The 12,006-nt window shown below is 40.9% G+C and overlaps 1 protein-coding gene and 1 pseudogene across 1 annotated transcript in view; one reads left to right on the top strand and one right to left on the bottom strand.

Moving 5' to 3' along the window:
- Positions 1-974: 974 nt before the first annotated feature.
- On the top strand, positions 975-3,727 carry LOC107376123 (kelch-like protein 10; annotated as a pseudogene).
- Positions 3,728-10,650: 6,923 nt separating this feature from the next.
- pdxkb (pyridoxal (pyridoxine, vitamin B6) kinase b) overlaps positions 10,651-12,006 on the bottom strand; it is a 31,893-nt gene continuing 30,537 nt past the window's right edge. The window contains exon 11 of the mRNA XM_015945061.3: positions 10,651-10,978. Coding sequence (XP_015800547.1) covers positions 10,863-10,978 — 116 coding nt within the window. The 3' untranslated portion in view covers positions 10,651-10,862. The remainder of the gene's footprint in view (positions 10,979-12,006) is intronic.

Raw genomic sequence — 12,006 nt, forward strand, 5'->3', positions numbered from 1 at the left:
CATTTTTCTGTAATTTCTTATGCAAATAGTTGGAATCAATAATTGTACTAAATTATAATTACAAAACACTAAATAAAATTAAACAAATATATGGAAAATGTTTAACTCTGATTAAAATTGATCTAATATATTGTAATACATTTAAATATCACAGTAAAATCTTTACCATAGATTTGTATAATTTTATTTTGGGTTTTATGCAGGAAAAAAACTGAGGATCAGTATCTTGTAATAATAAGTATTTTTCTCATTTAAACTAGATTTATCTCACATGTTAAAGTTTGTCGTTATTACAAAGTACTGATCCTTAATTTCTTCCAGCACTGATCGTAGTACGCTTCCATATTTAACAACTAGAACATATCTTTTAATTTTCTACAGTGCATTATGGGAAGACGTCATTAAAAGTTTCAAAAAGGTTGTTACGACCAGGGATGGCTTTAAAATGAAGGACAAGTCGTATCACAGAGGCATGCAGGTTGTTAAATTTAATTCGTTTTTATTATAAATAAGAATTTTAAAACACAAACTCTATTCCTAAAAGGTCAATTAACAGTGATTAAAGGCTAGTGGTGACATGCATCAGACATCTAAAACACAAGGTTCACTGACCATACTCTCAAAATTTGGAGCACAAGAGGGATCCAGCACCTTGTTGAATCAATGCCACATAGAATTAAGGCAGTTCTGAAGGCCAAAGGGGGTCAAACACTGTATTAGTATGGTGTTCCTAATAATGCTTTCGGTGAGTGTGTGTTATTTGTGTTTCCTTCATCTCTGTACTTTTATAATCATATTGCATAAAAAAAATCCTAAATATTTTTGAATAATAACAGAAACAATATCAGGTTTATAACATTCTCACCTCATCTTTATGATTAGTGGAAAAATAAGTTTATTCATAAGAGAAAAAAAGCTAATCATTTTTAATAATGTCTCCATGGTGAAAGAACCCATTTAAAAATACACTCTTAGCATTGTTCTGACATATGAAAGGAACAAAGGTTTTTTTTTTAAACAGGCAGAATATGTTTGTGTTTATTCTGAGATCATTTTCAGGAACCTGCTGAGGATGAGCACTTTGTGCAGCAGCATCTATAACGAGCTCCGTCTGGAGGACACGCTCTGTGACACTGTGATCAGAGCGGGGGGGGGGCTGGACTTCAAAGTTCACCGGCTCATCCTCTGTGGATGCAGCTCATACTTCAGGTAAACATGGATCCAGCCTCTACACGGCCACAGCTGTAAACAACCTCTTTAATGCATTTCTGATCTTCTGGAAACAAAGGGTCTAGGGGCAAACTTTTAACATTTGGTCATTTTGCTGCATGTTTGACTTCGTGAGGACAACTTAGGTGTTGTTTTCCCAAGTTATAATAAAAATATTAATCATAGCTCTGTTTAACCCGTTTCTATTCGTTCCCCACTTGGGAACTACTGTTTCACACGTTATGTTGACAGTTTTTATGTTGCAACTCTCTTTTCTGCGTGGAGTCCTGAGAACTTCATAAATGTTTAATATAATATAATATATTGACTTTATGCTTACTGTAGAAACGTTTTCCAACAGAGTCCTCTTCTGCATTAAACCAGCATCACAGCAGCAGGTCTACAGCTTCCCAGGTGTGTCACCAAATGGGATGCAGCTCATTTTAGATTACGCCTACACCGGCTCTGTGACGGTGACAGAAGACAACGTGATGGAGTTGTTCGAAGGTGCAGAGCTCTTTGGTATCCAGGACATCGTTCAGTCCTGCTACAGCCTCCTGTTGCAGAAGCTTTGCTCCAGGAACTGCATCAGCATCTGGAAGTTGGCAGAGCAATACAACTACACCGAGCTGAGGGACAAGGCCTTCCTCTACATGTTGTATCACTTTGAGGACATAGCTGGATACTCTGCAGAGTTCCTGCTGCTCTCTGGGGAGCAGCTGGCAGACATCATTGGGAGGGACGAGCTGCATGTGAAGCAGGAGAGTGCTGTATTTCAGGCAGTCCTGCGCTGGGTCAACTTTGCTCCAGAGAAACACAGGGATCACATGACCATACTGATGAGTAAGGCAAGTGAAGCAGGGCAACTAAAGGCTTCAGATCTGAGCAAAATGCTTCATTATCTCCTGCTGTTGAACATTTTCTGATGAGATCAGTTGCGGTAAAACGTCCATCTCCTTGTTTTTGTTAAGGTCCGCCTGCTCCTGATGCCTCTTGACTACTTGTTAGACACTGAGACTAAAGTGGAACAGGTGAAGAACAACCGGCAGTGTTTGAACATGGTGATCCACACCATAAAGGTTCGTCGTGAGTCCAACACAAACCGCTCACAACTCCGAACCCGTCTGCCCTCTCACGTGCTGCCAGCCTTTGGAGGGATTGACAACAACCATACTACTGACAAGACTGAGCTGTACGATGTACGGAGTGACTACTGGAGGACAGTGTTCAGGAGTGACAAGGCCTTACCAGAGTCCTCCAGTTGTGTTTACCTCAATGGAAGCATTTACTATATTGGTGGCTGTGAAAATAACTCCTACTTATCCAGTGTGCAGAGGTTCTGCCTTGCAACCAAAACTTGGCAGGAGGTTGGGTCGATGCACAAAGGTCGGTGCTCCTTCAGCGTAGTAGTGCTGAATTGATTCATTTATAGTATGGGGGGAATGAATTACCAGGGGACGCTCAGCTCTGCAGAACGTTTTGAGCCTGAGACCAACCAGTGGTCTATGATAGAACCGATGTACGAGTCCAGGGCCGATGCCGGGTCTGCAACTCTACATGGGGAGGTAGGTGGAGAGTCAGTGTTGGTGGAAAAACCTTTAACAGCAGCTGGAATGCTTGAGTTTGTTGGTCTTGTGTGTTTTGGACAAAATCAAGGATGATGTTTGGTAGAAAACCCAATATGGTTGATTACAAGTAAAGAACAGATTCAGAGTCTGTGTCACATCTACAAATGTTTCACATTGGTTCCCAGGTGTATGTTTGTGGGGGACGTCTGAGTGATGGATTCTTGTCTTCTGTTGAGTGCTACAACCCTAACAACAACCAGTGGATGCTGATTACACCCATGACTTCCCCACGGGCTGCAGTGGGAGTCATTAGCAACAAGGACCATCTCTATGTAGTAAGAACTGGAAACAAAGTGTTAAAAACAAAACATACAGAAACCACAGCATAGTTTCTGCTTTAGGTTTAATGGCTTTCTTCTCCCAGATTGGTGGCTACAATAGCATCACCTATGTGTCCACTGTTGAGGTCTATGATCCTCTGCTCAAAAGTTGGGAAACAGCAAGTTCAATGATCCATCCTCGCTGCAACTTTGGGATTGCAGTGCTGGAGGATCAGCTGTTTGTGGTAGGAGGCGTCCATAAAAACGGCACAAGCTCAGTGGAGCTCTACGATGGGACAATTGACAGCTGGCAGCCGGTTCAGGACCTGGAGGCTCCTCGCTTTGCTGTTGGCTGTTGTGTGGTGGAGCGACAGCCTGACACGGCCTGTTTTCTGTTGTGAACTCACCATCTACTATTGAATAAATAAACAAATACATCTGTGAAGGACAACTGGGTTTTCAGCTTGAATGTTACCATACACCTTTAGGGAAATGAACTTCTAAAGTTTCTATGACTCACCAGGCGCCTTGTTTAACTCCTGTTTCAGAACTTTCTTTCTACCAACTTGTTTGATCTCTCTTTTTGTTTCCTGAAATCTATAAAAACAAATAATGCATTCAGTTACAAGACTTTTGGGCCTCAAATGCATCTTTGGCAGAAAAGACATCTTAATTCAGTCTATTTTTCAGAATTCTTATTCTCTCTTTATTGCATTAGAACATACATTTCTCATATATCTATATATATATTTATTTATTTTATAAATGTGAATTTGTACACTACAATCTTTTCTTGTAACATTTTAGAAAATACTCAGAACGCTTCAAAAACATAGCACTAAAAACAGTTACCAAACAATGATTATTACATCTGTTTTGTGTGTGGTTTGGCCCACTGAGAACGCAACAATACGATGATGGAGCTGCGACTGTGGATCAGGAGGAGAGGAGAGGACCACAGCTCCAGACACATCATCTATAGCCACAGATTCTTAAAAATAACCTGAACAGGTACAGATATGACACTGATAAAGCATGAATGCACGGCAAAATGAAATAACGTAATTGAGCCTGAGCCACAAGAATCCCATTTACACTTGGTATTAACAAGCAACTGAAATGTCTCTGAAAGACGCCAAAATTAATTCCAACCACCACTTTGTAATAATCTAAAGAAAATGTGGTTTTTTATGATTGAAATGAATACAGAGTTTAAAAAAGCACAAAGGCCAGTGGAAATGTTAAAACTGCTGTCAGTGACTCATAACCACATACCAGAAGGACAACGCCAGTGTCGCAAACAAAATGAAGTAAGGATGCTTCTATGCTTATGCATCCTAAACTGTATCATGATGAGTTTCTAATAAATAATCTCACCATGACCCACAGACAGAGCTCGGCTGTGGGGCGGAATCAACACTTGTCTTTCAAACTCTGAACATAGTTAGACAGCAATAGGACCAATCAGAGCAACGAACAACGAGACATATTCATGGAAATCAGTCAACTCTGCCATTCACCTTAGATGGAAGAGCAGAAAAAACCAATACAACCTTTTTCAAAATAAAGGAATTAAGTACCTCTATCTGCTCTCGTCTCAAAGAAAAGTCCAAGTCTTTTTGGGCCAGGGGTGTGTGTGTGTGTAGGGAGGGGTTAAACTATGGTGAAAGAAAGAAAAGCTAGTCTAAATCATCCAAAGTTGATGCCAAAGCAGTTTAAAACTAGCGCTGTTTCTGAGCTGATGCCATTTTAGTAGTTTTTCTTCATTGCAGCTTTGATGCTAAGCTAACATCTTTCTCCAAATGTAGAGCGCTGTGATTGGCTTGACTTAACCCTCCCGCATTGAAGTCAGATGGACCTCTTTTGTGTTTTTATTTTTTATTTTAATATTTTTTAAGGGGCGCATCACTTCACCCCTGCCAAGGCATAAACTTTAAACCCTGTTTAACCGCCCCCTGTCCTGGCGGGGTCACCTGATAGGACAGTGGAAGAGTTAAAACAGTTCAGGCCAATGGTAGGTCTGCTGAGGCTACAACGGAGCGTGGCTAGCCCGACCTGCAGAGCTAAATCTTCAACAACGGTTGGTCTAGACTTCAGGCTGGAGATCACCCAGACAGAGCATGTAAACACCAGGTGTAAACAGGCTGATTGAAGCAAATACAATCATGTAAAACTACAAAGACAAAACAACATTGGATTATGTTGTTTTAGAATGTGTGCACCTTTTGGTTTGTCTAATCACTCAGTTATGGTTTGAAAGGAGAATTACAAACACCAGCATAAAACAGGAATAGACAGATGTAACAGGTTGTTCTGGTAAATCATTGTCAAGAGTGAAAAACATCCCAATTTATCCACAATGTCTTTAGAACAACGTCTCTAAGAGCAGCTGAAATCAGGTTTTTAGTTACAAGCATGTGAATGGAAGCATGAGAAAGAAGAAGCTTTGCTGAAGAAACCACAACAATGAGAGGAGTAGGTGGGAGCCAACCAAAACCAGGCCTGACCATGGCCTCTGCAGAGAGAGGAGACCTTCAGAAGAGGCGAATGAACGCTAGAAAAGAGAGGAGGACAACAAACACAAGAGTCCAGGACAGAAACATTTAGGAGGACACCTTAACATACCTCCCTCTCCTCCTGAACAACACTTCCTCATCCAGGATTTCACATTTACACAGAAAACCCTGTCACATCATGATTTATAAATCTCACACACACACACACACACACACACACACACACACACACACACACACACACACACACACACACACACACACACACACACACACACACACACAGGATGATGGCGCAGTGCTGACAGGTGGCAGTGTGTTACTGATATGTGGACCAGAGCTGCAGCAGCACAACACTACTTTACAAAAATCAACACAATCCTTTCAAAACGAGTCGTTCCACCGCGGATTTTACTCAGATTCGATATTTTAGTGTCTCTCCATTCAGGCTAAAGATAAAAAAAAAGTTGAATTACCCCAATACAACTAAACAGAGACATTTGTCAAGCCAAAACACTTTACCAAGGTTTGTTTTGATTTAAAATAAAGTACACATGTTCAGGTAACGTTTTATAAAACTTTTCTCATGATTTAAACTAACTAATCAAAATAAAACAACACTATGGACAAAGTAATATTAATTAAAAGTATTCTTTGAATACAAAAAATATGTTGAAGCCCAGAAAGAGAAAAGAGAAAATCAAATTTGGGAAATCCTATTTTTAAAATAATCGTAGCAAGAAGACAAATAACAACTTTCTGTTAATCTGTTCAGAAAAGAACCAGATAATGGAATTATTATGATTGTTGTTTTTGTGTTTTCTTTTGTAAGACTTAAGGAATTTCATGGAAAATTAACTAAATAAACCTTATAAAAAGTTTTTTTTGTTTGCTAAAAGTGTTAATAACATTATATATTATTACTATAACTTTTTATAAAGATTAGAAGACACTTCCTGTCTAGCTAGAAATTAGTCACTTTTTTTATTTAGTGATTATTAATAGTTTATACGAGTAGCTTTAATCTAATAAACATTTCCAGTTTTTTTATTTAGTCTTAATAAATGTCAATGAAAGACTAAACCTATGAGGAATTTACTCCAACTTGGGAATTAAGTAAAATAAATGTGTTTATCAAACTCTGCCCTCTGCTGGTCCAGTTGAGTAATGACCAAAACACAAGAAAGAAAAGAAAATGTGTTTTCTGCCTCATATTTCTGGGCTTCAGGTGTTTCCTCCCCCCTCCACCTCTCTGAATGAGCAGTGTGTTATGATCTTAGCTTCCTAAGGCAGTTTCACAGTACAGTTCATAGAGAAACAACAGAAGTACAGAGACACAAGTCTAAACCCAGAACCTGACACCTGACAGGTGTCAGGTTCTGGGTCTGAGCTGGGCCGGTAACCCACCGGCGTAGTGTGGGTTGGTTCTGGCACCGTGGCGGCCGGACGGCGCGGGACAGCTCAGTTTGCTCACGTTGTTTTGTTTTTTCAGTTTAAACACTACGACTATTAAGACAGCTACGGACAAGTGACAATGACTTAAGCCACTATGTTTCCAGCTGTGCCACAACCAGCCCAGATGTGTGATGATACTGTAGAGTGTGGTCTATAGTACAGATGCAGTAACACGATGGTCCAGCAGACAGCTCCCATAGAAGATATCGTACAGACAAGTATAGTACAACATCTATACATCAACTATACATTGTGCGTTTTTTTTTTCTCCTTTATGTTTTTAAGGGATTTCAGGACTTGGTCACCATTACATCACTGCTGTAAGACTTGGGGGAGGGGGTCTAGAGGGAGGGTGGAGCCACAGATACACAGAGTTTGTTCCTGATGTCCCACGGGTGAGAAGGCCTAAGATCACCAGAGGAGCAGCAGACTGGTTTCATTTAAATCCAGAGTTTTGCTTCAATGCTACATTAAATCTGAGATTTGTGGTGTGTGTCAGGTAACCTTGTGTGTTCGGAGATGCATTATTATTACTTGATTTGTTGGTTTATCTATTTATTACCTGCAGTGAGGCTCCAGGTGTGAGTGAGCAGAGTCTGGTGTCTCCTACCACTGAGAAAGGCTGCTGATCCAGCTCAGTAAATTCTGCTTTGTTCAGGTTTGGGTCTGCAAAGGCTCTGCAGGCTGTAAAGTCTGAGCTACAGCGGATCAGCTCTTAAAGCAACACTAAAGAGCTTTTAAAGCTTCCAGATCATGGAAAATCCACTTTTTGGAGCTTTTAACCACGTTATATTGACGACTGGCTGCATTCATGCATTTTCCTGTCTCAGCTGCAATTGGGTCGATGTAAAGATTTTACTGCAAATGGAAGAAGGTCACCAGGCTTTTCTACTCCCCTTAAGGCTGGTCTGGTCTCAGTTCTGAAACCTGAATAATCTGTGGACATTCTGACAAATTACTTCTGCATCAGAGACAAAACACCGCTGTAGAAACCACTTCCTGTCTAGAAAGATGTACATATGGCCAGCACAGGACATGTGTGTTAGGCGACTGTTGTTATGTAACAGAATCGGAAGTCCTGAGGTAGGAGTGCTGGGCTGGCATATAGTTTTGCACAGGTTCACCTCCCCGTCTCAGCAGTAGCTTTTTTCTTATTTTTTAGCTACACTTGTACACCAGTATTGTGTTTTCAATCCTTTATTGACTACCTCTTTAAAATATAAGGACTAAAATATTTTGTTCTCTATTTATTTAGCCAGCGTGAGTCTACGTGAGGTGAGCAGAGTATCAGCTAAAACGCTGCTTAGAAACGACTAAACTCAAAGATCTTAAGAGACAGAAAATATTTTGCAGAAAATTATAAAAGTAAAATATAAATAGATGAAATCTGCTTCTGCTGGTTAAATAGATCACTGCCGACACCAGGAGTCAAACGGCTGTCGGCTCATGGCAAAACGAGACGAAAGGCAGATGCTTTAACCTATGGACTACCAAGTCCGATACAACAGTAGCCTTGCCTAAGATGCTGATGTAAGCACGTTTGTTGGAGCAGGCGTGAGCAGATCTTTGCTGAAACAAACCGTTTCAGTTCCGGGTATGAATTCAGGCTGATGAAAATAACTCGCATTTAAGATAAAATGACATCTAAACAGTGCCAACGGGGATATTTTATCATTCATTGTGACTACCTTTGCTCTCAGATGTTTAAAATAGCACGTTCTGGCTCATTTAACAGCTTAAGCTACTGCTTTCAAACTGGTTTCAGTGGTTCTTGAGCAACTTCACACTGTAGCCCTCTGCTGACCACGTAACAGATTAGCGGTTCAGGTAAGAGCAATGGTTGTGGTGGAGTTTACTGTGCCGAAAGCTCATATAAAGTCTATCAGTTTGCTTTTTCAGTTTGTCTACCACAAAGAAGAGGAAGAGGAAGAATATAGATTTTTTGTTGACATCAAAGAGGAACCTGGAAGTTAAAGAGTAATGTTTTTTAAGGTAAAGCAAAGAGCTAAGACCAGCGTGATCATTGGCGCGGCCTACACGCGTTTGAGGCTGTGGCAGGGTTGTTTACAACTGTTGTAATTCTACTTTCAACCAGTAGGAGGAGAAGTAGGAAACACATTAAAGTAGCTGTCTATATTTTTTCTTTTATCTGATGACACCATCTAGTGGCTTACAAGCGTATCACACCATGACCTTCTTTCACATCCACATTTACAGCCAAAAGCTACGCCACCTGTAGGCAACAAAACAAAGCTAAAACACATTGTTTTACAATTATGATGCTGATGTTATCTTGTGTTTTCATATATTTATATTTTAAAGACTTACTTGTCCATGAGCAAGGTCACAACTCTGCACTAACCGAGGTACGTTCTTAAACGATTGAGCATGCTCTGTGATTACTGACTATAAACGGTAGTCTAACGTGATTGGTTAGTGCTGACCGGCGCTCAGATCATATAGGAAGCCTAAGCCACGCCCATCTACTTCCAGACCACGGGTCCCCGGAGGAACGAAAAAAATGAATGCAAGTCAATGGGGCTAAAAACGCTGTTTTCTAATCCCGTTTGTTATAAGCCATGGATTTCACATATGATGTCGGTGAATTCCTGATTCCATGAAAATGCTTATTTATGAACAGGGGTACATGTTATTTTAGGTTTTGTGTGAAAATAAGTCCAGGACTACAAATGCGCATCAACAAATCAACGTCATCGAACCAGACAAGGAGAAAAACAGAGGAAAAATGGTTGTAAATTCAGCAAACTTCAAATCCTTCCTTCAGGAGGGAAGAACCACCATAAATCTGGCCATGTGGTAAGTCGCAGCTATGCTAGAGGAGAGGAGATTATGTGGTGATGCGACATGCCGATGTCTGATTTGTAGTCATGCTAATTACAAACTTTTACAAGCTGATAAATCTTAAACTACATGACTGGCGTGGTGGAAACACCCATCATTAGTTTTCATTTTAAATTGCAGTGCAACATACGTGCGATCCAGGGCGTAAGGCAAAGCGGATTTAAAAATAGCTCTTTTAGCCCCGTTGACTTGCATTCATTTTTTCGTTCCTCCGGAGACCCATGAGCTGACAGGAAAGGGAGGAGACTTGCTAAGTTCACACAGCAGGCAAAAGCGCATCAAATCTGATATTTTTCCTACATGCAACCAATATCTGATTTTTTAAGACAGCCTGAACAGCACAGATCCATAATTAAAAAAAAGTCAGATCCAGGTCACTTTTATAAGTGGTATTGATTCTGATACACATCTGATGTATCTGATGATCACTTTTATGGATTTCAGAAAAACCATACACAATTCCTGAAAGGGGAAAACTCTGGATAGCAGCTTTAAGTGTTGCTTTAAAGGCATTGATCAGAATACGCCGATCACTGACTTTTCACAGAAATGGGCTGATAATTGGTGGCTGACGGATGGGAACTCCACCGCTTTATTGTGCGGTTTGAAGTTCTTTGTGCTTTTGGATATAACTTCAGCATCAAAGCCATTAAGTTACTTTTTTAAAGTGCTTTCAAAAACCAACTGGATCAAACTCTGATGGTATCCGTGGCTCTGGCTCTAAAACAGGGTGAGGGTCTGGCCTCGGGACACGGGGGACTTTAGGGGCCAGTTACAGGATAAGGGGATTACAACACTGTGATGCAGAAAGAGTCTGGATGATGGGCTTACAGACATGTTTACAGCAATGAAATATTTTTACCAGGTTACAGTGTTTGAGAGGTTTATGGGTGAGGAGAACCAGGTTAGTATGAGTCTGATGGATGTTAATGTTAGGATATGACCGTGGCCTCCGTTACTATAGCGGGGTCTTCTATGTCAGCTTTACTCTGCACCATCCTCAGCTCCAGCTGGGGCGGACTAGGCCTCCGACCGGGGCCGGCCAGCTCTGCAGGACACGCATAAAAGCACAAATTAACTTGGGAACAACAATGGCATTATCACAATAACTGAAATCTAAAAAAACTTGAGTTTTGAAAACTGAATTCAAAATTTTCATCTAATATATATTTAATAATTTATATTGAATACAATCACAATATCAGCACTTTAGTGTTGGTAATTGTTTACATTTTTCTTTGAGTTTGTCTAAAGATTTTGTAAAAAAAAATAATTAACTATTTATTTCTTTTTTCCTTTTTGACAGGATGTCAGCGTGGGCTGACATAGAAATGAAAGATTTCCCAACTTAAATTTTGATAAAGTCATTAAAAGTTCCTACCTACACTTTTTTGGTCCCATTAACCCTCCCACTGTCCTAATGGGTGTGACCCCGCGAGGAAAGTTGACCATTGAGCAGGGCTGATGGTTTATTCCTTGAGGTCCGTGTGGCAGGGGTGAGGTGGTGCTCACTCCTCACCCCTGCCACACGGACCCAAGGGATAAACCATCAACCCTGCTCAATGGTCAACTTTCCTCGCGGGGTCACACCCATTAGGACAGTGGGAGGGTTAAACCAACTTCTGTATTGTATCTATTTCTTTTTTACTTGTAGGATGGAATTTTAAAAATCACCCAAAATAAACTTAAAAGGTTCATTCCTTCATTCGTTCACTTTCCTTCTCTAATCCGGGTCTCACGTACGGCATCCCAGACAGCCCTCTCTTCAGCCACCTCTACCAGCTCCTCCGACAGGACCCCAAGGTGTTCCCGGGCCAGATTGGAGATGTACTTGCTCCAATGTGTCCTGGAAAGACCTCGGGGCCTCCTGCTGGCAGGAAATGCCCGAAACACCACACCAGGAAGGCGTCTAGGCAGCATCCTGACAACATGCCCAAACTACCTCAGCTGGCTCCTCATGATGCAGAGAAGCAGTGGCTCTACTCTACAAGACCCTCCCAAATGTCTGAGCTCCTCACCCTATCTCCACAGCTGAACAAGCCACCCTCCGGAGGAAACTCATTTCAACCACTTGTA

The sequence above is a fragment of the Nothobranchius furzeri genome, chromosome 12 (genome assembly GCF_043380555.1).
Source record: "Nothobranchius furzeri strain GRZ-AD chromosome 12, NfurGRZ-RIMD1, whole genome shotgun sequence".
Classification (NCBI taxonomy): domain Eukaryota; kingdom Metazoa; phylum Chordata; class Actinopteri; order Cyprinodontiformes; family Nothobranchiidae; genus Nothobranchius; species Nothobranchius furzeri.